Source organism: Marmota flaviventris, chromosome 10, assembly GCF_047511675.1.
Source record: "Marmota flaviventris isolate mMarFla1 chromosome 10, mMarFla1.hap1, whole genome shotgun sequence".
Taxonomy (NCBI): domain Eukaryota; kingdom Metazoa; phylum Chordata; class Mammalia; order Rodentia; family Sciuridae; genus Marmota; species Marmota flaviventris.
In genome coordinates, this window is record NC_092507.1 from 30,237,228 (window position 1) to 30,261,478 (window position 24,251).

Genomic DNA, 24,251 nt, shown 5'->3' on the forward strand with positions numbered 1-24,251 from the left:
TTGGCCTGGCATAAAAAGCATATTTTCCAGAATTCCTTGTAGTTAGGTGTGGCTATGTGACTAAGTGCTAGCCAACAGTTTGTAGGCAGAAGTGTTTTGTACAACTTCCAGAAGCTGTTTTTAAAACTGATTTTAAAGAGAAAGTGTGCCATTTTTCACCCTTTTCTGGAATGCAGATGTGATGATTAGAGTTTGAACAATTCTTTGGGACAATGAGGTAGACACAGTATATTAAGGATGGCAAAGAATGGTAAAGTAATAAGATGGAAAGCATAAGGAGCTCTGATGATCATGGATCCATCATCTAGACTAGTAATTTTCAGCTATAATGACATCCACAACCAAATCTGGGCCTGATATACTTTCCCTGGATTAACTTTTCTCTGGTCCCTTCAGTTCTCTCTGAAAATGTACTATAATTCTAATTGCTTGTTATATCTGCTCACTAGACTGACCTCCCAAGGACAGGGTTTATGTCCTCTTACAAACACAATACTTAAAAATAAAAAAATGTTACTTATGAATAAAAAAATGAAATACACATTTAGGTATCCAGATATGGATGAAACTATAGATTTGGGGTTATTAGTATAAATGTCATTAAAGTAGTGGGAAAGGATGGGGTGAAGAGAAAAGAGAACTAAAAGAGGAGGCCCCCTGAATTTGATATCATTTAAGTTTAAGTTTATCAGAAAAAGTTCTAGGATAAGGCTGAAAATAAAACAAACACAAACCTCAGCCAGCTGGCAAGGACCAGCAAGGATTGCAGAACAGAGGAGCCCTGAGACCACATCTAATCCCACAGCTTCCTCCAGTCACTGGTAATGGCTTGGGATAGGAGCAGAGAAAGAAATCATTCAGGTTTAACTCAGGATGAGGGTGGGGAAAAGTGTTAGTAAGAGGCATGCCAGCCCCACAGGGGAAAAGACGGAGTGAAACCAGGTGCAGAAGCATATACCTGTAATCCCAAGGAGGTCAAGGCAGAAGGATCACAAGTTTGAGACCAGACTCTGCAACTTGGTAAAGTCCTAGAAAATTTTAGTGAGGTCATGAAAAAATTTTGAGACAGGTCTCATCAGTCTTTTTTAAAAAGGACCCAGATGTATTTCAGTGGTAAAGTGCCCTTTGGTTCAATCCCCAGAACTAAAAAAAAAAAAAAAAATTAAAAAATGGTGTGAAATTAGGAGGGCTGCTAGGCTGGGAAAAGATGGTTGAAGGATGGGAAGACCTGATGGGGTTGGAAAACAGGTGATGTAGGAGGGAATCAGATGTGAGCAAGCTGAGAATTTGACTTTTGACTATTTTTAAGGGTATAACTAGGTTACACCGTGCCTAGGATAAAATTAAGTTCACCAAATAGTACTTTTTTTGGCTTGGTAGGATCTCAGATTCCTCCAGGAGAGCACCTAGAATCCCAAGGGCTTCTTCCAGATGCACAGAGAACTAGTTCATGAGGTTCCTCCTTATTTCCCTCTCCCACTCAAGACTTCAGTGGAGCTAGCCCTTGTCAATGCCAATACCCACCCAGGGCACTGCCACTGTCAAAGCTCATGGGGGGCCTGATGTGGCTGCTGGTACCCCCTGTCTGCACTGAGACCACCACTGCCCAAAGTCAAGAACACTCATGTTGAGGGAAGCAGTGGTCAAGGGCTCAGGAGATCTAGGTTTTCATTCTGGCTCTGAATAGTTCATTAGTGCTGCGACCTTCAGCAAGTTCATTAACTTCCCTCAGCTTCAGTTTCCTAAACTGCAGAGAGGAGGATAACAAGATTATCCTTGTCATTGGGTGGTTGTGAAGTTCAAATGAGAAAATGCACACAAACCCCTTAACATGACCTGGAGGTAGAGTGAGTGGGTAACAAATGGTGGTGATTCTTGACTTTTGTTATTATAGACCTTGCATTCATTAACTCATTTAACAAACAAATTCTAGGCATTCTCTCACATATGTCCAGTGCATCAGCCAAAATATATTTCCTGATATTTCCCAACACTTTACATGTTCCCTCAACCCCCAGTGGCTTTACACAGGCAGTTTGCTCTTTCTGGATTGCCCTTCAACCCACTGATGGCTGGCAAACTTGAAATTTGAGCCTCAATTAATGGCTGATCTTCTCAAGGAACTTGCCCTCAGGCTGAGGATGTAGCTCAGGGGTAGAATGCTTATCTAGCATATGTGAGTTGCTGGTTCAATTCCTGGCACCAAAATAAATAAATTAAATAAAAATCAAGGGCTGGGGATGTGGCTCAAGCGGTAGCATGCTCGCCTGGCATGCGTGCGGCCCGGGTTAGATCCTCAGCACCACATACAAACAAAGATGTTGTGTCTGCCAAAAACTAAAAAATAAATGTTGAAAGTTCTCTCTCTCTCTCTCTCCCTCCCCCCCCCTCACTCTCTCTTAAAAATAAATAAATAAATAAAGGTAAACTTATTAAAAAAAAAAAAATCAAGACACTTGCCCGGACATTCCAACCTGGGTCAGATGCCTCCTCTGAGTTCCCATATGGTGAGGGCTATCTCATTGCACAACTCTGGAATAAGGACCAATCATATGGACTCCCAGCATTGTACAACGTGGCAACTTTGCCCATTATCTTTCCGGGCTCCCTCTATCAGAGTTTTTATCACACTCCTACTGTAATGATTTATTTACCTGTTTACCCTCTCAGACTCTGAACTCCTTGAGGACTCTGGCTGACACACAGTCAGGGTGCAGTGAATGCTGGCTTGAGTGGAGGGATACTGAGGCTCCTAGGCTGGCTGGGGGGACAGAATGAACCACCATGAAATGTGTCAAAAAGTAAGCATCACCAGAGGTTCACAGCCCTGGAACTTTTTGAAGACAAACAGACCTGCAAGGGGCAATTCAGTAGTCAGTGGGTGACTGGAACAAGGACAAAAGAATGAGATACTTGGAAAGCCAAAGGCCGCATACTTCTGGAATGCTCTACTTAGCATTCCAGCCTCCTATCCCACAATTTGCACCTGGTCTAAAATGAAGGAAGTAATTGGTTTAAAGGTCTTACAGGGGGACCACTCTGGGCTGATTTTCTTTGCCAGGCCTATTTTTATATGCATGGTCCAGGGGTACAGCATGGAAGTAGGCGGATGTAATGAGAGGCTCTCACTCTGCTCTAAAATATAGTTTGAGGAACAGAGGCTTAGCTCAGTTTTAGAGCACTTCCCTAGTATATGCAAGGCCCTGAGTTCAATCCCCAACACTGGGGAAAAGAGAAAAAAAAAATTCTTTTTTGAGCATTAGTGCTACCATAGGCAGGGAACAGATTAGAGGGCCTTTAGAAAAGGCCTCTCTTCCTCGGTATGGATTTAAATATTGCTGCTGAGAATAAACACTTTTGTAGGTGTGTGTGTGTGTGTGTGTGTGTGTATGTGTGTTCTGCTTTTAACCACCCCACCATCATCCCCATTTACTTCAAAAGTCCAAGTCAGAACAATGAGGAGGAGGCATAGCTTGTCACTTCTCATTGATATAAAGACTCTAAAGGGACAAGATTTCAAGAATCAAAATGGCCATACCTCCCCCAGGCTGTTGGCTGAAGCCTGTTTCCCTCTGTCCTCTTGCTATTCTAGACTAAGTATTTAGACTTTGGAAAACATTAGACTGTTTCTTATCCTGTTGATCCTATCCCAGGTGGCTTATCTGGATGAGGTGTCCTGCAAACCTGATGGAGGTTTTCCCTGTAGGGAGGTGAAAAGGTGGTTTCTTTCTGGGTGTTTAGGGAAAAAGGATCTGAGACAGGGGAATAAAGTTAGGAACAAAGTTAGGAACAAAGTGAACTCATAAGGGGACATCCTGTGAAATAGTTTAACAAATTTTGATGGTCTCTCCCCTTGGGTAGTTATGTGACAGGTACAATTTGGAATTATTTCTTCTAGTTGTATTTCCCTACAGGAATTCCTGCTCTTCAGTGAAGTTCACCACATTCACTGGACCTCAGGAGAGAGACTAAGAAGGAGGTTAGCTTGTCCCAGGCCATATTTGGGTAGATGGATTTGTAGGAAAAAGCATCAGGCCCTGCTCAAAACCAACAGTGTGAGGAATCCTGCTGGGCAGGAGGCCCTGGAGCAGATGTGGGAGAGAGGAAGGGGACCTTGAAGGGAACAAAATATGGAGTGGTCCTTTGGAGGAGAGGAAGCAGTCAGGGTAAGTGATGTGGATCCAGCAGAGGTTCAGGTTCTTCTGGAGATGGAGAGCTTCAAGTCCCAGGGTAGGACAAAGTCTCAGAGAAGGAATTAGGGTGAAGGTAAGGGTGAGCATCCCTTTGATGCAGTCCCAGGCCCTGGGTGCTGCCTCCCTCTGACCATGTCCCATAAGAAGCCAGGCTATAGGCTGTGCCTAGGCTTCCTTGCTCTTCTCTGTTTAGTGGAAAGGTCCTGATAACATGCAGGATGGCCTCTGGCTACCTGAGGATACTCCCAAGTGTCACCTGCCCTACCCTTCACCTCCCACTTGTTCTTAGTGACCAAGGAAATCCTTGGGCAGCTCAAGGAACCTACTACCTTTCCTAGGGCCTGCTCTCCTAGGAGGGAGCAATGTTGAGAGTCTCCAGGAAGACAAGTAGGGTGAAGAGAAGCTCCAGAAGCTGTGACTCTCCTCTGTGATACCTTTCCCACTCCCATCCAACATAAGCCCAGAGTCCTGAGTTCAGAGAAGACAGCTTACTGGTTAAGGTTTAGAACCCAGCTCAGCTCAAAAGCTTAGATTCAGACACCAGAGCTCAAAGCCATTTCAGTGCATATAACACAGTCTAGAACTTAGAACTCAGAGCCCAGAACAGCCCAATCCTAGTCCAGGTTCAGAGCCCAGAACCCAGACAGAACTCAGAGCACAACTCAGTACAGGCCCAAAGTCCAGCCTATGTCAAAGAAAAGAGTCAAATCTTAGAGTCAAGCCCAGACTTAAAGCCCAGCTCATAGAGTCAGGGACCAGAATTCAGATCAAAGTGAAGCCCAAAATCTAGACCCAGGACAGCCCAGAGTCCAGCTCAGAACCCAACCCAAAGCCTAGAACTTAACACTTAGCTCCAGAACTCAAAATCCAGTTTAACAGTCAGTGTGGCCTAGAACTCTATATCCAGCCCAGAGCTTCGTAGTTCCTTGTTGTTCTTTCTAGAGTTAGCCCCAAAAGAATAGGCCAAGGCTACAAGCTGAAGAGAGGGAATTTCAGATCCCATCCCTTCTAGCAGGAGAAGACAAGGAGCTGATGTTTGGGGAAGGGGAAGAGGGGTAGGATAGATGGTATTCCTACTCTTATTTTGGAGGATCCATAATGGGGTTCAGAAACCAGGCAAAATGTCTTGGGGTTTTCTCTGCTACAGCTGCCCGTCAGAATCCCAGTGGGACAGGAAGCAGAATCCTTCTGCTATTAACTTGCTGTGTGGGCTTGGGTAAATCCTTTCCCTTCTTTGGTTTCATTGCACCCAGAAAGGATATTAGGTTATCCTTTATTTAGACTTATAGACCCAGAAACAGAGGAAAGGACTATTACAAATAGTCTCTCCATCCATTTATTCTTTTTTTTTTTTTTTAATAATTTTTAGTAGTTGATGGACCTTTATTTATTTGTATGTGGTGCTGAGAAACGAACCCAGTGCATCACACATCCTAGGCAAGCGCACTACCACTGAGCCACAACCCTAGCTCCATCCATTTATTCTTTAATCCATCATTTATTAAATAAAACAATTTGTTCAATAAAAATAATTTGTTCAATAAATGATTTTAAACGGGGGGATAAAATGGTCAGGTTTTTTTGTTTGTTTGTTTGTTTGTTTTTTTTGTACCAGGGATTGAACTCAGGGGCACTTGACTACTGAACCAAATCCAAGCCCTATTTTTTGTATTTTATTTAGAGATAGGGTCTCACTGAGTTGTTTAGTGCCTCGGGTTTTGCTGAGGCTGGCTTTGAACTCTCGATCTTCCTGCCTCAGCCTCCTGAGCTGCTGGGATTACTGGCATGAGCCACCACACTCGGCCAGATTTGGTTTTTCGAAAATTCACCTGTGATTGGATCAGAGGGGACCAGTGAGGGATCAACTCTGAAGATGACAAATGGCAATGTCTTCTTTAGAAAACGCAGATGTAGTCATTTCACTGCTCTGCTCAGTCCCTTCCATGGCTCCCACCCTCTTCAGGAGGAGGGTGCAAGGCTTCCTTCCATCTCAACCTCACAGTGCTGATTCTTATCCAGCAAAAGCCCCGCCAGCCCAAGCTGCTCGCTGGTCTGGGGCACACCAACCTCCATCACACCTGCATGCCTATGGTGCTCCCTTTGCCTCACACACCCTTGTCTATCTCAGGAACTCCTACTTACCTGATACGGCCCGGCTCCATCATCACCTCCTCTATGAAGCCTTCTTAGACCTCTGCCCCTCAAACAGAATTTGGTGTTCTCAATTCTGCTTACTTGTTGAATCTCAGAACATAGCAAGAAATTTGTTTTCTCGGTATCTGTTAATCAAAGGCATACATCCTGCCAATCAGGGAAAAGATTAAAAAAAAAAAAAAGAAAGAAACTATCACCTGTTTTGTACATACACATCCTCTCATCAGATCATCAGGATAACACCATAAGGCATTGCTACAGATCAGATAGATGATGCTCAGAGAAGTTGTGACTTGCCCAAAGTCACACAGATAGCCAGAGACAGAACTGGATTCAGACTTGACAAGGTGGACTCTAGTTCCCAGCTATGCCATTATCTCTTGCTCTCGATCAGCACGAGATCACAGCATAATCATGAGAAGCTGGAGGTGCTGACTTGACATAGTGGGGGTGGAAAGCAGATTTCATACAGCACTGGGTTGCCTGATATTCTTTCATGTGTGTGTTCAGATGGATAAAAAGGAAGCCCAAAGTGGAGACAGGACTCTAGGAGGTATCCAAGAAGATCTGCACCTGTTGAACTGACCCATGAGACTCTTCAACTCTGAGATGGTCAAGGCCAGCAGGCTAAGGCATGGCCTCCTTGCAGGAACATAGTATGAGCAGGAGGAGGGCACAGTTTTGGCCAGCTACGAAAAGAGAGGCATTACTCAGACATCAGTCTCTGTCCTCTCCACCAAGGTCAGGCTCTGTCTTTACTCTTGCTCAAGGATCTTCTATGATGTAAAGGTCCCTGAGGCCACCTAGTAGCGTGGTTGAGCCACTAGGCCTTCTTACATGCTGTCCCATGGCCTCAGAAGCGTAGCTCTTCGAGCCAAAGCTGACATCATCCAGCTTCTTCCACTTGGTCATTCTTACATCTTCTCAGCACAGAGTAAGGGCTCTTTCTTTCTTCTGGGGAAAAGGACCTTAAACTTGAAAAAGGCTAGGACTTAAAGACCCTGAGACACTGATTGGTGACAGGCAGTGTGTGTGGAGGAGTACCAGCTGTCCCAAAGAATCTCTGAGCACTCTCCATACCCCTCATCTCTGAGAGAACTGAGGCTCAGAGGTCAGGCCCATCACCCAGCTCAAAGCCAGCAAAGGAGGCCTCTCTGTGGCATGGTCTATAGACTCCTGAGAGACGGATCAGTCCTGAGGCCTCTCCTGCTTCACAATTACCCAATCAATATGATCTAGACAGGAACTGGCAGCCTCAAGTGACTTGAAGGGCCCTCAAAGAACCTCTCTTGGGACCCTTCTGCCCTACCTCCTCCCAAAAGGGCAAACAAAGAGACAAGATGGGGAATAGGCCAAGGCATTGCCATCACAGCAGCTATTCCAGGAAGCCCTTGCTCTGGGCCTGCACAACCCTAATTTCTTCAACTTGGCTATTCTCTTGGAGCACCACCACCCTGGATGAAAAAATTTGCTAGTGGCTGCTGAGACACTCATGTTTCAAAGTATGGGCTTGGCCCCTTTTCTATAGAAGTCAGGGTAGTAGTTCTGCCAGGTAGTGACTGGAAAGATCTTACCACTGGATAACAGATTGAAAGCTACTCCACCCAGCAACTATGGCAATCCATCAACAACTTTCACTCAGCAACAATATCCTAGCATCAACTCTGCAACAGCTCCACCTGGTAATCCTGCCCTGGCATCAGCCCACTGTACCATCTTGAGTCGCCAGACATATATCTAGCCCCTAATCATTTATAAGCAAATTTTCTTACCTCTGGCCTGAATGGTCTTACTTGATGAATTTTTGCCCAAACAATGATAATGATAACAATAAACATTTTTAAGTGCTTACTTCATGTCAAGCACACTGAGTGCTCCACTTAATTCTCATGCCAACCCTAGAAGATAGGTACAATTATTATCCCCATTTGGCAGATGGGGAAACTGAGGCTGAAAGAGATTCATTATTTGCCCAAGAGTAAAATGCAATGATAAAGACGAGGTCTGAAGCCAGGTAATCGTCTCTGGGATCTTTGCACTTAACACTGCTTCTCTGCCTTCCAGGAAGCTCATGAGGCCCAGTAGCCTCCCGGGTGGCCCTCTGAAGAGTATGCTAGAGTATGTAAAGGAGGATACTAGGTGGGACTTCATGCCCTGTGAGGGAGCAGACAGGTGGAGAGCAAGCAGGGGAGCTCTTCAGTTCGCTTGTCCTTGGCTGTGAGGCTGGACTAGGCCCAGAAAGTGTGGTCCCACCACAGAGTGGGGAGCTGTTTGCCTCTCAGGGAGAAGCCCTTGTTTTCGCTGCTGTCCTAGATGGAGAAAATGTTGCTGCACAGAATGGGCCCAGGTTTCTGCTCCAGGCTCTTGAAGCTAACCAAGCTACAGAGGATGCCATCTGCCTGCTATAGACTAGAGCCTCAACAAAGTCCCTTGGGCTCCAGGCCTGACGGTATGGGGGTAAGCAGGTGGGAAGGAAAATGTCCAATGGGCCCAATGTGTCAAATGGTCAGGATTGTAGGCACCTGAAAGACAACCACGAAGCTCATCATAAGAAAAAGGGGGCCGTAAAATAGGTTTGTAAAATATAATCCCTGCTTCTCTTCTCTTAGTTTTAGGTTTATCATCTACAGAATGGGACCAGTCCCCAGTGGTGTTTTAAGGAGTAAACATGATGATCTACATAAGGCAAAAGTACTTAGTACAATGCTGGCCCAGCATACAGTGGGTGCTTGATAACTGAGAGTTATTGAATTAACTGTGCCCTGATTTAGTAAATGGTGAATGAGTATTTCTAGTGGTGTGTACGGGGCTCTATTCTGACCAAGAATATGGAAGGTGGAGTTGAAGTTGCAAGGGGCAGCCTGGATCTAAATTTGGAGTGAGAAAACACTGGGCAATAGAGCCAGCCTTCAAAACAGTTTCCACAGCTTGGGATAAGCAAGATGACATTGTTCTGCTGTGAACTTGACGATATTACACAAAGCAGAGGATGGGGGAGAGACCTAACTTGACCCCAGCTCCGGTGAAAAGGATCTGAATGATTTAGTTGACCACAACCTGATGGGAACTAATCATGGGAGAGAAAGGCTCTGAAGCCCAGCAGTCTTAGGCTGCATTAACAATGTGTCGTGTCCAGACTGGGGGAAATAATAGGCCTATTGTGCTGGCCTAGTCAGGCCATATCTGGAATCTTGCGTTGCTACACTGACAGACTGGAATCAGGCCAGGAGGGGGACCAGGCCAGCCTCAGCTCCCAGGCACTAGTGTTAAATGCTTCCTGTGCATTTTCTTGTTCCATCCCCTAAGCAATCCTATTAGGTCCTGTTAAAGTCCCCACCTTACACACTGGGAGGTTAATTGAGTTATCCAGGATCAACCACACATCTAGTGCATGGAGGAAACTGAGGCTTTTCCAAATGGGCACCTCTTGTGCTTGCACCTGAGATATGAACATTCATTCACTTCACACATATTTGTTAATGTCCTACAAAGAGCCAGGGGCATCAAACTATTTAGTGGGATATAGAAGTGGAAAAGATGTAGTTCCTACCTTCAAGGAGATCATGATCTGGCAGTGGAATCCAGATCACTTGTGAAATGATGTGATTCTAAGGGAATGGAGATTTTTAGGGCACAAGGGTTCATAGAGTCCACCGTGGACATCTCAAGCCCAGAGAAGGAATGGGAGACAGAACAGTGTCATAGGGCTCTTGGTGGAGTTGTGGGGGCCTGTGCATGCCCTTTTCATGGTATTCAAGTGTTTCACTTCCACTCACTTTTGCTCAACAGTGACCAAGAACTGCATGCCCAACTGGGGTCTCTAGGACACACAAAGGAGCTTAGTGTGGCCATCCTGGAATCTTATCTCTCCTCCCTGCAACCAGAGATTTAAAGAAAGAAAGGGAAAACACAAATAAACCAAACAGCCTGATAAAAATAACTACATGAACATGGGTGAGTGGCCTTTGAGAGTCCAGCAGTCCCTTCACTAATCAGAACTGGCCTCCACCAGGTATCCTGAGTACCTGGAAAGTGAATGGGCATCTGTGCCAGGCTTCTGTACTAGATAATGTCCTCCCATCTTGTTTCAAGGGCCAGACTGCTCTACACTTTCTTTCTGAAAACCTATCCCGATAGTTTCAAGCCAGAGTGTCTTTATAGCTTTTAATCTCCCAAGGTTTCTTGTTGGGGAGGCACATGTACCCCATTCAGCCTTCTGTAATTATGCTAAAAGGGACAGAATAGGGTTATTAAGAGCAAAGACTACGAATCAGACAAAACCTTCCAGGCCCGGCTCTGCCACATAACAGCTGTTCCCCTTTTTTGAATCTCCCTTTCCTCGGCTGTAAAATGGGGTTAATAATAGTACCACCCTCATATGGTGGTTGTGAGGGCCGAATGAGATCATGTTAAGCTTGGAGGAAGCTATCCATAAAAGGCCGCTGTTACCTTACTAGACTCTATAGCTAGGGAGCTCCCTGCCAGCAGGGGCAGACACCAGGTTGCCTCATTTTTCTGTCCCTTCACGAAGGTCCCCATGATGCCAAAGTCAGGAAGAAGAAATGGTCGATCTCTGGGAACTAAAAGAGGGACATCGGTAGGGAAAGGGACAGCCTAAATCCTTCAAGTCTGAGGGAGAGAGAGAGAGACGCGATCTCACTTCCGATTTTAAAAGGGGCAGTGGACCTCCAAGCCCCTACCTTTCCTAGGTCTGGAGGTTAGAAGTTATGGGTTGGCTGCTCGACTCAGGGAGAACTCACTCTGGGGAACCTCGGGCAGGTCACTTTCAGCCTTGGGCCTCAGTTTTCTCGGGCGTGCCAGGTGGGTCCCGCAGACTTCCCTAGGTTATGAGGACAGCGCGCAGCCGGATGCCGGTTCCGGGGCTTTGAGAACGTGGCTCAGTGGCAAGGCGCCGCCGGGCGGGAGGGGCTGGCGGGAGGGCCGGCAGGCGCGGGGATTGGCTGGAGGTGGGGCAGCGGGGCTCAGGGATTGGCCGGATCTGAAAGGGCAGGGCCGAACGTTTAAGAGGCGCGGAGGGGGCGTGCAGGGAGTGCTTCCCTCGCCTGCCTGTGGGTTTACTAGGTGGCCCGAGGAGCAGAGGAGCATCCCGGCGTGCCGGTCCCAGACGGCGTGGCCCGCGGGTCATGGCCAAAGGAGAGGGCGCCGAGAGCGGCTCCGCGGCGGGGCTGCTGCCCACCGGCATTCTCCAAGCGGGTGAACGCCCGGCCCAGGTGAAGGTGAGGGCCCAGTACCCCGAGTGGGAGGGAGGCAAGAGGTGGTGGGCAGGCCAAGACGGGATGCGGGGGCGTCGGAGGTTAGGCCTGATTCTGGGAAACAAGGGATTATCTGGGGCCAGGCGGGCCTAGAATTAGGAGACGCTGGGGGAGCCCCGAAACCAGGTAATGCCCCGGGCCAGAACGTGATGGAGAGGATCTGTAGGCACCGGCGCCCACTTTTGCCTAAACACTTTCCTTGTCGGCGGAGGGCCCTGCTGACAGCTTCTTGTGGTGCCGGGCTCTGCTTAGCCGGTTTTGGTTCTTCTGTGCCGAGCGGCTCGGATTTTCCGCCCTAAAAGTTAGAGAGACCCCAGAAACCTGGAAATCCCCCCAAGGGGATTCATTGGTTCCTCATTCACCCCCACCTCCCCCCCACCCCCACCCGCCTACTCTCGCGCCTCAACTCAACTAACTCGGGCCACTCAAGTTCATTCATAAGAACAAGGGCTCTGCTCTTAAAGGAGCCGCATTCCTCTGGCTGAGTGTGGGGGTTCGCGCATAGTGCTCTGCGTCAGTCTCATCATCCATCCGTCCCAGCCCCTGCCCTATGGACTTATTTAACGACCGAATAAAACCAGGCTGTCCCAGGAACGGATGTTAGGCAATAAATATCTGCTTGGGAGGTGACTGCCTTTTCTTTTAAATTTTATTAGCTGATCCTTGGAAGGAACTGAGTGAGCAATTATGCTGTTACCATGTATGAGTAATCTCTACTTTCCCTGGGCAACCCCAACCTCCGTAGTTCCCCACCCAGAGAGGGCCTACTTCTGCACCTAGAGGCCTTTCCGCCACTCTCCGAGGTCCCCTAGGAGCAGGAGGCTAGGACCACTCCTGAGTTTGCCTGAAGCTCTGGTTGCCTACAGGGACCAGGGACGCTCTGGGACAGATGGAAGGAACAGCTGTGCCTGCAGCCAGCTGGGATGGGCCCCTAGGGCTCTCACTCAGTAGGCAGGTGGATCCTGGCCTCAGCCAGAGTGGGAGCCTGGGCTGGGCTCAGGCAGCTCTTGGCAGCAAGAGGATTTTCAGGTTGTGGCAGCTGATGTTGGGTGGGGACAGGTTTGCTGATGGAACATGCTCCCCCTCTGTAACTTGGGAAGGAACAGTGGCTGAGGCCTGGGGGAAGAGGGGAGGGAGTAGCTATTTAGAGATAATGGGCTGATAGATTTCCTCAGACTGGGGTGGAAGGGGGCGGGAAACTTAGGGGCGACTTCTTCAGGAATATGAATGACTTTTTTCCCCAGGTTCCCAAGAATAAAGAATACCTTTCTCTTCTTATGGGAAGTGGAATCTCCTTGGTGGGAACAGGGCAAGGCAGAGTTGTTCCTCCTGGCAGAGCTGGCTGGAGGAAAGGTCCTGCCTCTAGGATGAGGCCAGGAACTTGAGCCTTTTCATTTTTCCTCCTCTTCCCAGAAGGAGCCAAAGAAGAAGAAGCAGTTGTCCATTTGCAACAAACTTTGCTACGCTGTTGGGGGGGCCCCCTACCAGGTGACGGGCTGTGCTCTAGGGTTCTTCCTGCAGATCTACCTATTGGACGTGGCTCAGGTGAGTGGCCTGAGCCCTCTAAGGCTCCTCCAGCATCCTGAGGTGGGAAAAGTTCGGCACCCTGAGTAGGACCAGTTAGTTTTCCCCATCTGTGAACTGGGACTAAAAATTCCTACTTTGCTGTCTCTCAGAGTCACAGTGAATGAGAAATAAGTCTTTAGAAAGTATCAAGGAGGGGAGTCTATCTGCCCCAGAATAGCTGGCAACTCCTCCTTGCCTGGCAAGAGCAATAGAGCTTGGAGGGGTAGGCGGTGGTGTGAGGGAGAATGGAACCCGCTGGTGACGCTGTTCTTAGAAGAGACTGGCACACCATGTCCCTGGCTGGAAGAAAGTCAGCTGGCTTGGCTCAGGGGCCAGTGGATGTTGCCAGGCTTGTGGAGATGTATATCCCACCTTCACCTGAGGAGCAGAGACATGTCATTGGCAGTGGGACCCTCACGTGCTGGGCTAAGTTAGAATTCCCCAGTGCACAGGGGCTTTGATTAAGAGGAATTCTCAGGGTGAAGCAGAGCTACTCTGTGCTTTGAGAAGCCTTGGCCAGCAGCCTGGCATCCCGAGAATTCACCCTGTCTGGATGGGAAAGTGGGAGGCTAAATAGCCATGGCTACCAGGGATCCTGCACTGGGTGTCTTTCTATGTAGCATCTGACTTGGCAAACATAGTGTCTGGGTTGTATCCATTTTCAGGTAAGAAATACTGAGCCCCAGAAAGGACAAATGATTTCACTCAGCAGATAGTTTTTGAGCAACACCCATGCACTAGGCCCTAATTGAGGTGCAAATATGAGAAACTTGTAGTTGAAGTATAAAAATGTAGTAAGTGTTAGAGCTTGGGGGTCAGATTGGAGAGACTACGGTATGCAAGAGGCTTCCAGCTTCCCAGACCAATAACTTGATGGTTGAGTAGGAGTCCAAGGAATCTGCGTTTAAATTCTGTTTGGGGACAGAGGGATAGCTTGAATAGGTAGAGATGGGCCACCTTTTAAAAAGCTTCTATAGGGCTGGGGTTGTGGCTCAGCGGTAGAGTGCTCACCTAGCATATGCGAGGTCCTGGGTTCGATCTTTAGTACCACATAAATAAATAGAATAAAGCTATTGTGTCCAGCTACTAAAAAATAAATATTAAAAAAATAAAATTAAATAAAAAGCTTCTATAGACTCCTTCCTCATCCAAGATAGAGCTTGACCCTCTACAATAGAGATAGTAACTCCCATTATACAGATGGAAAAACTGAGATCCACTGTGTATACCCAGTGAATGTTAATTCTGATTTCAGGTGGTCAGAGTCTCAGGGATGTGAAAGGGAGGGAAGGAAATGATTTTGGATTCATTCTACTTGATAGGAGTATTTTCAAGGGCAGCAAAGGGGAGGAAATAGATCCAGGAAAGCTTCTAAGGGAGTACACAGAGCTACTGTTATCAGAGAAATGCTATTGTCATTTTTTTCCCCTGGGGATGGAACCCAGGGCTTCACACATGCTAGGCAAGTAATCTACCATTGAGTTATACCCCCAGGTCCACTATTGTCATTATTAATAAGGAAAATGAAGATGTTGAAGGTGCATATGGGAGCAGCATAGGGGCTTAAGGCCTGGCTGAGGCAGGGAGGGAGTCCCTGTTTTGCAGTTAGGACTGAGGCGAATCAAAGAATGACGGAGTTGTCTCTTTCCCTCTTCCCCCTTCCAGGTGAACCCTTTCCCTGCTTCCATCATCCTGTTCGTGGGTCGAGCCTGGGATGCCTTCACTGATCCTCTGGTGGGCTTCTGCATTAGCAAATCTTCTTGGACCCGCCTAGGCCGCCTCATGCCCTGGTGAGTGGAAGAGGCTCCTTCGAGGTAGCAGAAGACGAATCTTCTGGCATATTTCCCTTGGTCCTTTCATCTCTTGTCACAGGCTGGGGGGTGAGGAGAAGGAATGATATAAAAGTGGTGTTGAAACCCATTTGAGGCTTCAGCTACCCCATACACGGCCACTGAAATGCCTAGCCTGTTCATTCCCAGACTAGGCAAAGTACCAGGCATGGCAGCTTCCCTCAGCCCAGGCTGGAATTCTGACTTCTCCCACTCAGTCACTTCCATAGTGGCAGAGCTACTGCTCTAGAACAGTTGAGCTAGCCTGCCTGGGTTTGAATCCCAACTTCGCTACTTAACAGTTGTGCAATCTTGAGCAGGTGAACATCTCTGAGCCTCAAGTTTCTTCATCTGTAAAATGGGGATAAGGAACTTCTCACAGGGTTGTGGTGAGGGCTAAATGGTTTTTAATGTGTAAAGCACTCAGCAGACTACCTGGCACATATTAAGTGATATGTAACTTGGCCCTCCTTCAGGGTGGCTCCTTGTGAGGCAGGGGTTGAGGGCTATATTGGAATGGGGTAGCAGATCCATAACCTCTGGTGCTTTGGATGATATGAACTACTTTTTCCCTTGGTATAAAGCCTGTACTACTCAAACTCAGGCTGTGGAGCAAGGTGGGAGGAGGCGGTTGCCATAGATCAGACAGCGAGGGAGACATACAAGACAAGGCCAAGCCGGGGCTCTGGTTCCCTCCAGGACATCCTGCTTCAGGGCGTGGGGGGGGCATACCCCTTTCATCTCCAGCCCATCCAAGCTCAAGTGGGCGCCTTCCTGCCCCAGGGGCGCCCATACCTGGTCTCCGGCCTTCAAAGCTCTTCCCACAGCCCCTGCATCCCCACAGCTTCCTTTCCCACGAGGCCCCCCACCCACTCAATCCTGCCAACCCCTGGCAAAAGCCCAGGTTGGAGCCTTTGATCCTGACTTCAGGGTAGAGGGCAGGATGGCCTGTCTTACCTGAGCAGGCTGCTCGGGGCTCCCCAATCGCCAGCCGTGAGACTTGGCCTTGCGCCCATCTCCTGGCAGCCAGTGGAAGGCGGGGCCCTGCTGCCACATCGCCTCATGAGGCTCAGCCAATGAGAGGAAGCTGCTAGGCCAGGCTGCCCGGACCGAAGCACAGAAACTGCAGGGTTTACTCCCAGTCACATTGGGTTCCTCGGGCAGGGCAGCGCTGTTCTATTCATCTGCTTATGAGCCAAGGATGGCATGTCAAGGAAGGCTCCTAGGGAGCCCTTGCTCTCTAAGGAGACACGTGGATTTGGGATGGTTAGAGGAGGCGGAGCACCCAGAGGACCCACCCTATAGGAGGCAGGATCTGAGGCCTTGCTGGGCAGATATGCAGCCAGCTTGGAAAAGTCACTGGGGGCCCTATAGGTTGCTTTCTGCTTTAGCAGGTGTCTTTGTGCATGTTTGAATGCAAACTCAAAGGTCTGCAGCACCCCTTTCTTTTCAGTGTAGGAAGAAGCAGGGTGTGTAAACTGTAGGACTTCCTCTCCTTCCAAGCCTGGGGGCAGCCCTCCTCTAAACCTGTACTTAAATCCTCTTCTTCAAACCAGACAGACTTTGAGGTTTACTTTCCCTGGAGTTGCCAAGGCACCCTATTAGAGACAGGTGTCAGCAGGGACATGTGGAAAGGCCAAGATGCAGCAGGCTGGACCTCTGGTGCACTTTTAAGCCCCCTGGTCATGGCCTGTACTACTTCTCCCAAGGCGGCTCCTGCTAGCTTCCCTCATGTGATCACTGTACACAATGTCCCAAGAACTGCTCTACATTTTCATGCCAACTTATTTTAAGTCTCAAGACTACTTCAACCCTATGAAGTAGAACCTAAGTCCTTCCCATGGCTCCTAAGATGTCCAATTTCCTCTCTGAGCTTATCTCCTAATTTCATCTCCCTTGCTCACTGAACTCTAGCGCTCACTGTTCCTCAATCTTATCAGGCACGTTCCTGCCTGAGGACCTTTGCACTGATTTTCCCTTGTCCAGCCCAGCTTTGCCTCAGATGCCTGCAAGGCTCACTCCCTAGTTCTATTCAGTCCACATAGTCATTGCCTTCTCAGTGGGACCTGTGCTGTCTACGTGTTGTGAAATGCACCCCCATTCTTACTTCTAATTCTCTGTAGTCTGCTTTACTTTTTTTTTGGGGGGGGGTATTGGAAGTTGAACACAGGGCTACTCAACCACTGAGCCACTCTCCACCTCTGTTTTGAATTTTAGTTAGAGACAGGGTCTTGCTTAGTTGCCTAGGGCCTCACTAAATTGCTAAGGCTGGCTTTGAACTCTCCATCTTCCTGCCTCAGCCTCCCAAGCCACTGGGATTTCAAGGGTGCACCACTACACCTGGCTGCTTTACTCTTTTCTCCTTATCTCTTATCACCTTCTATCATGTTTTTAAAAACTGTGAGAAAATATATGCAACATAACATCATCATTAATCATTACAACTATTTTTAAGTATAAAGTGACATTAAGTTTACATTCACATCTTGGTTAGCTATCACCACCTCCACCTCCAGTTCTTTTTATCTTCTTAGATAGAAACTCTGTACCCATTACAATAATCTCCATTCTGCCTTTCTCCTAGCTCCTGCTAACTCTCATTCCATTTTCTGTCTCTATAAAGTTGGCTTACCTTACATAAGTTAAATTATACAATAGTCGCCTTTTTGCAACTGGCTTATTTCACTTAGTTTAATGTCCTTAGAGTTCATCCATTTTATAGTATATATCAGAATTTCATTTCTTTTGAAGGCTGAATTTTATATATATATATATGAAATTTTAATTTTGTGGGTTTTTGTTGTTGTTGTTGATCAACTACAATCATAAGGGCATTTTTGGGGAGGAGGAGTACTGGAGATTGAACCCAAGAATGCTCTACCACTGAGCTATCTCTAGCCATTTTTATTTTTTATTTTGAGACAGGGTCTCCCTAAGTTGCTGAGGCTGGCCTCAAACTTGTGATCCTCCTGCCTCAATCTTTTGAATAGCTAGAATTACAGACATGTATCACTGTGCCTATCAGGACAATGTTTTCTTTCTTTCTTTCTTTTTTAATATTTTTGTTCACTAATATATCCTGAGCAATTAGAATAGCACCTGGTACATAATTGGCACTTATTAAGTATTCAGGTAAATGTTCGACGTAAGGCATGTGCTATTTTTTTATTCTCATTTTACACATGAGGAAATGAGTCTCATAGAGGTTAAATAACTAACCCAAGACTAAGGTTTTTTGTTGTTGTTGTTGTTGTTTTTGTTTGTTGTTTGTTTGGTATTAAGGATTGAATCCAGGGGCACTTAACCACTTAGCCACATCACCAGCCCTTTTTAATTTTTATTCTGGGATAGGGTCTCGTTAAGTTAGGGCTTAGGGCATTGTAAGGCTGCTGAGGCTGGCCTTGGACTTGCAATCCTCCCCCCTCAGCAGCTCAAGATGCTGGGATTATAGTTATTTGCCACCAGGCTTGGATATCCAAGACTAAGTTTTTATAGTTAATTGGTAAAACCAGAGTTGAGTCCCAGAAGTGAGACTTCTAAGATCTTTCTCTTAACCTTTGTACTCTGCTCCCTTTCTATGCTGATGCTGTGAAGTCAATCCATCCTGAAGTCTAAGGTGACATATGGGTAGGACTCACGTGTACATGTATACTTATGTCATGAGGTCCATTCCTCCCAGGTGGCTCCTTCATATTCTTTCACCCGGAGTTGGCTTCTCCCACCCCACCCCACCCCAGCTTCCCTGTGTGTACAGACGATACATGTACACATGTAAAAACACACATTTGCTGGGGTTGCTCCTTTTCCCTGCCCTGAAGTCTTGGTCTCATTGCAGTCCAGGGGCCCCATTCCATTCTGCGCTTACTGTCTTGGCCTTCAGCCTCTTCCCAGAGGCTGGGTAGGTGGGTTTAGCGGGAGGAACTTCCTTCCCAGCAGGTACCTACAGAACCTGACTCCTGGGGTTCTGGCCTCCAGCCTCCACTTAGACCCTCCCCTTCCTCAGGATCATCTTCTCCACACCCCTGGCCATCATCACCTACTTCCTCATCTGGTTTGTGCCTGACTTCCCACAGGGCCAAGAGCTTTGGTACCTGCTTTTCTATTGCCTCTTTGAGACTCTAGTCACGGTGAGTTGTGCCCCTGGGGACCTGGGTGAGGGCAGTCCCTAGGTTCCACATTTGTCCATCTGTCTGACTGGCCAAGGGCCTCTCTTTCATGCCAGTGTTTCCACGTTCCCTACTCAGCCCTCACCATGTTCATCAGCACTGAGCAGAGCGAGAGGGACTCTGCCACTGCCTATCGTAAGTGTCTCCTCAGCCCACCTGACCCCACCTGGGGATCCCTGGCCTCTGTACTCCTAGACCCTTCCTTGCATGTCCAGGCTGTTGTTCTGCTCTTGGGCATGGGTGTGAAGCCATCTTTTTTGTTTGTTTGTTTATTGTGGTTCTCGGAATTGAACCCAGGGCCTCATACATGCTAAGCAGATGCTGTATCACTGAGCTATATCCCCACCCCACGAAACCATGTTGAAAACAATTCAGTCCCCTTATTGCTCAGGTGAGACCCAGAAAGACGCAAGGACTAACCTAAGGTCACACAGAGCAGGCCATGAATATAGGCCAAGGTGCCATCTGCCCTGCCCCTTGGATCCACCATACCTGGATCTCGATGTCCCATCTGTCTGACCTTCCTCTCTGGGCCCACAAGCCATGAGGCCCTCCAAAAGACTCTTTTCACTGCCCAGGGATGACTGTGGAGGTGCTGGGCACAGTGCTGGGCACGGCGATCCAGGGGCAAATTGTGGGCCAAGCAAATGCACCTTGTCTCCAGTACCTCAATGGCTCTGCAGTGGCTTCAGAAAGTGCCAATCGCACATACAGCACCACCTCACTCAGAGAAACGGTGAGACCCCTGGCATGGCAGGGTTTGGGGAAGATGGGGGACAGTGAGATGCTTTGTAGTCATCCTAAAATTAGTAATAATAGTTAGTATTTATTAATTGTTGGGCATTTGATATACATAATTATGACTATGCCCAAAATGCTGATAAGGAAAATGAAGCTTAGAGAGAGAGGCTGAACAATTTGCCTACGGTTGTAGAATTGGTGATTGCAGAGATTTGGGAAGATTTGAACTGTGGGCTCTCAGCTTTCTTTGCCCAGAGCCTGACTTCTTAACATTTTGTACTTTCAAACTTTGCCCAGTCATGGAGAGCAATAGCAGGCCCAGGATGCTTCTCCTGTTTCACAGATGGAGACAGTGAGGCACCCAGAGGAAAAGGGACTGGCCCAAGATCATTGAATGGGGCTGCTGGAATGAGATTAGACTGACAGTCTCTGTATGTCGTCTTCACCCCTTTATAGCAAAATGCATACCTGCTGGCAGCAGGGGTCATTGCCTCTATTTATGTCATCTGTGCTGTCATCCTGACCCTGGGCGTACGGGAGCAGAGAGGTAAGAGGGTCCCAGCTGGGAAGAGGTTCAGGCCCCAGCGCAGAGTGGCTATGTCATTCTGGCTGGCACTCAGGCTTTGGGAGGGTTCTCTGCTTCCTCCTCACTGTCCCCTCTGGTCCCCAGAACCCTATGAGACCCAGCAGGCTGAGCCGATGTCCTTTTTCCGGGGCCTCCGCCAGGTCATGAGCCATGGGCCATATATCAAGCTCATTGCTGGCTTCCTCTTTACCTCTCTGGCTTTCATGGTGAGTGGGGCCTGATGTGCTTAGCCTGAAAGGGGGGTGCAATGGGAGTGGGGTTGGAGAGGACGCAGGATGTGATGAAGCTGATGGACTGATGGAATGAGGAGGGCATGGACTGAGGTTTGTGGGGTGTGGGAAATGACTTGGGGAGGCTCAGCCCCATTGTTACTTCCTTCCTTGCATTTCCTTGCCCTGCCCCGCCCCATTCCTCAGCTGGTGGAGGGGAACTTTGCCTTGTTTTGCACCTACACCTTGGGCTTCCGCAATGAATTCCAGAACCTACTGCTGGCCATCATGGTGAGTGCAGGGCTTGAGGCGGGGCAGGCAGCCTGGGCTGACATGGCTTAGGCTGTGTGGGATAGTTCTTTGGATAGTCAGAAGATGTTTTCAGACTGGTCCATGGTCAGAAAGGGGTGAGGGAAACTTCTTGGAATATTCATTTGGAGCTGACCTACAGTTGCTTAGGCAGGAGTTTGCAGTTGGGTATTTAGAGAGCACAACAAAAGCAAAGGTATAGAGGTCAAGAGCTCTGTAACTTTGTGCTTAGAGGTGTGAGAAGGCAGGAGAAGGACCTCCTTCAGCTCCCCAGGAGCCGTTAGGCATGCCTGTTCACTTTCTCACTGCCTGGATGATGTCATCTAGCTGTTCTTTGGCAGGGCTGGGAACGCCTTTGGGCACCTGGGAAGGGCAGGAGGGGTTCCATGGTTCTAACTTGCCTACCTCACCCACTTTTTCTGTCCACAGCTTTCTGCCACATTTACCATTCCCATCTGGCAGTGGTTCCTAACCCGGTTTGGCAAGAAGACAGCTGTATACGTTGGGATCTCAGTGAGTGGGGCTCTAGGGATAGGACCTAGATTGAGTTGGGGGTTACTGGTGGGGGGCCTCCCAGCTGACTCATCTTATCACACTACCTCCCCTAGTCAGCAGTGCCATTTCTCATCTTGGTGGCCCTTATGGAGAGTAACCTAATCGTCACGTATGTGGTGGCTATCGCAGCCGGCATCAGTGTGGCAGCTGCCTTCCTATTACCCTGGTAGGTGTATTCACATTTAGCTGGGTCTGTTCCCCAGCCTTCTCATTCCAGTTCTGAAGCTCCTTGGGGAAAATTCTCTGGGGGCTTCTCCTAATATAGACCATTCTATGGGTTCAAGTTGGGGTGGATCCATGTCTTAGAGTTGTACAGTTTGTGTACTTGCAAGAGCACCGTCACACGGTGAGAAAAGGAGCTGAAATCTAGCTTGCACTCCATTTTCCAGGCCAAGCATCCAGATTGGGACTCCTTCATCTTGGGGGAAAGAAACCTTATTCACATGAAGGTGCCACAAGCTCCTTGGAGCTGTGGGGTGCCACAAGCTCCTAGAAGGCCACCTCTTCTTATTGACACAGGGGCCATACTGGCTAGCGGGGTCCTGGCAGCTAGTGGTTGGTGGGGTCCTCATGGTTGCCATTACCCACTCTGCACAGGTCCATGTTGCCTGATGTCATTGACGACTTCCACCTGAAGCAGCCTCACTCCCATGGCACTGAGCCCATCTTCTTCTCCTTCTATGTTTTTTTCACCAAGTTTGCCTCTGGAGTCTCACTGGGTATCTCCACCCTCAGTCTCGAGTGAGCGGAGTGGGAACGTGGGGTGGGCAGGGCAAAGCAAAGCCAGACCCCAAAAGCTGCATCTTTACCAATCCCCTGCCCTCTGGGTTCCACAGCTTTGCTGGGTACAAGACACGAGGGTGCTCACAGCCGGCAAGTGTCAAGTTTACACTGAAAATGTTGGTGACCATGGCTCCTATAGTCCTCATCCTGCTGGGCCTGTTGCTCTTCAAGCTGTATCCCATTGATGAGGAGAAGCGGCGGCAGAATAAGAAGGCCCTGCAGGCTCTGCGGTGAGAGAGGAGAGATGCCATTCAGTCTAATCCTCTGTGGCTAAATCCACACTTAATCTCTGTACACCTTTCCTCGACAGCTCCAACACTTAGCTTTGTGCTAGCAGTGCACTGAGTGGCTTTACATTTATTCACTCAACAACTACTCCTAGGTGCCAGCTTTGTTCTAGTTAACAAAACAAAGCCAAATCCTCACCCTTGAGGAGCTTGTGTTTTAGGAGTGTGTGTTCATGATCTCCCAGGTTCTTCCAACAATGTTTGGTGTCCTAGATTTTTATGATTTTCATTGTGCTGATAAAAAACCTAAGACTTAACCAGGAAGAGTGAAGGGCCCAGTGGCTAAGGGGTGGAGCTTGGCTTTGAGCCTCATATATGTCCTGACCACAACCTGTACTCTGCTGCTCTCCTAGCATGCAGGACCTGGAGTTTGACTCAAACCCAGAGGGTAGTATAAAGTGAGTCATTCTGCCTATAAGCCAGCCAGGACCAGAGTATATATCCTGGGGCTTGTGGTGCCCCATGTACAATAAGAATAGCAAATAGAGGAACCAGAAGTTTCTGGGCTGAAAGAGGGAGTAAGCAAACTATCTGTAGTTTCCCTGTGGCTTTTACTATAGGGCCAAGATTGCTGCAGAAAGAGGCAGGTGTCCGTGGGCGTGGGACAAGAGGCTTCCTCCATCCTATCTCTTGTGGCTTTTTCTTGCAGGGATGAAGCCAGCAGCTCAGGCTATTCTGACACAGACTCCACAGAGCTGGCCAGCATCCTCTAGGGCCTGCTGTGTTGCCTGCTAAAAGTCACCATGGAGAGGGTCTGGGTCACCAGGCCACACGAGGACCAGGACCTGCTTGCCCACTCACTGAAAACTGGTCTCCAGATGCCAGAATACGGACTGAAGACTGGAGAGTGAGCAGACCAGGACATCTTACCCACCATGGGGCTGGCCAGTCTGCAGCCTCCGGCCTCCTCTCTGCCCTCCCACAGGGCCAAGCCCTGGGACTGCTACTGTGAATATGCGAAGGACTGATCGGGCCTAGCCCGGAACACTAATGTAGAGATGTTTTATACAGAGACTAATTAATAACTTAATGACCATGTACATAGCAATGTGTGTGTTTGTATATGTCTGTGAGCTATTAATGTTATTAATTTTCATAAAAGCTGAAAAACTGAGATGCCTGTTTCTGTCTGCATCCTTGACCACTCAACAAGCCCTTCTGTGCCAACAGATAGAGAGTACCATAAGCCTCAGGTACCACTGAGTAGGCAGAATGTGTCTGGGGTGCGATGACAGCTTTGGCTAACATTTGCTGAATACTTGCTCAGTGGGGAGGCCATTGTATGCACTTCAGTGGTATGCTCATTTAACCCTCAAAACGGCCAGGTCAAGTCTGCCCCCATTTTAAAAATAAGAAAACAGAGCTTCATCATAGAAGGGGATGTGGCTAACTTCACACAGCCAAGAGCAATCCAACTGGAACTCCATCCCAGCTCTGTGTGACTCCAGGACCTTACCTAGCACTCTTTACTCCCCTGTGTCTGATGATGACCAAAGGACTGGCAGACAAATGGTTGGTCTCTGTGTGCCTGAGCCTGCGAGACTGACTGTGCTGGTATAGACTGTGACTGAGGCCCTGAAGACCTGTCATTCTTCTCCCA

At 48.2% G+C, this 24,251-nt stretch overlaps 1 protein-coding gene and 2 long non-coding RNA genes across 4 annotated transcripts; 1 reads left to right on the forward strand and 2 right to left on the reverse strand.

The window, feature by feature from the left end:
* Nucleotides 1-5,662: 5,662 nt before the first annotated feature.
* Nucleotides 5,663-11,215, reverse strand: LOC114094471 (uncharacterized). The gene is made up of 3 exons (XR_003583032.2): nt 11,048-11,215; nt 6,336-6,494; nt 5,663-6,022 (listed from the first exon to the last, which is right to left on the reverse strand). It is a non-coding gene; the product is annotated as an uncharacterized lncRNA (long non-coding RNA).
* A 196-nt stretch (nt 11,216-11,411) lies between these two features.
* Mfsd2a (MFSD2 lysolipid transporter A, lysophospholipid) lies at nt 11,412-23,765 on the forward strand. Of its 2 annotated transcripts, none has more exons than XM_027937480.2 (14): nt 11,412-11,584; nt 13,034-13,165; nt 14,852-14,976; nt 19,019-19,142; nt 19,238-19,316; nt 19,760-19,917; nt 20,379-20,469; nt 20,593-20,714; nt 20,925-21,008; nt 21,456-21,539; nt 21,635-21,747; nt 22,179-22,322; nt 22,418-22,594; nt 23,301-23,765. In XM_027937480.2, the coding sequence occupies exons 1-14, from the start codon at nt 11,492-11,494 to the stop codon at nt 23,362-23,364; spliced, it is 1,590 nt and encodes a 529-aa protein (XP_027793281.1). In that variant the 5' UTR covers nt 11,412-11,491; the 3' UTR covers nt 23,365-23,765. The 2 variants fall into 2 exon arrangements, with proteins under 2 accessions (XP_027793281.1, XP_027793282.1); XM_027937481.3 differs by having other exon boundaries at nt 11,412-11,578.
* LOC114094349 (uncharacterized) lies at nt 14,407-16,063 on the reverse strand. Its single transcript, XR_003583013.2, has 2 exons — nt 15,973-16,063; nt 14,407-15,059 (listed from the first exon to the last, which is right to left on the reverse strand). It is a non-coding gene; the product is annotated as an uncharacterized lncRNA (long non-coding RNA).
* Nucleotides 23,766-24,251: the final 486 nt, after the last annotated feature.

Excerpts from the sequence above, each read along its gene's own strand:
- Mfsd2a (XM_027937480.2), top strand. The coding sequence starts at position 11,492 with ATGGCCAAAGGAGAGGGCGCCGAGAGCGGCTCCGCGGCGGGGCTGCTG. Across the intron at positions 20,715-20,924 it reads TTACCTCTCTGGCTTTCATG|CTGGTGGAGGGGAACTTTGC; the intron begins GTGAGTGGGGCC and ends CCCATTCCTCAG. Across the intron at positions 21,009-21,455 it reads ACCTACTGCTGGCCATCATG|CTTTCTGCCACATTTACCAT; the intron begins GTGAGTGCAGGG and ends TTCTGTCCACAG.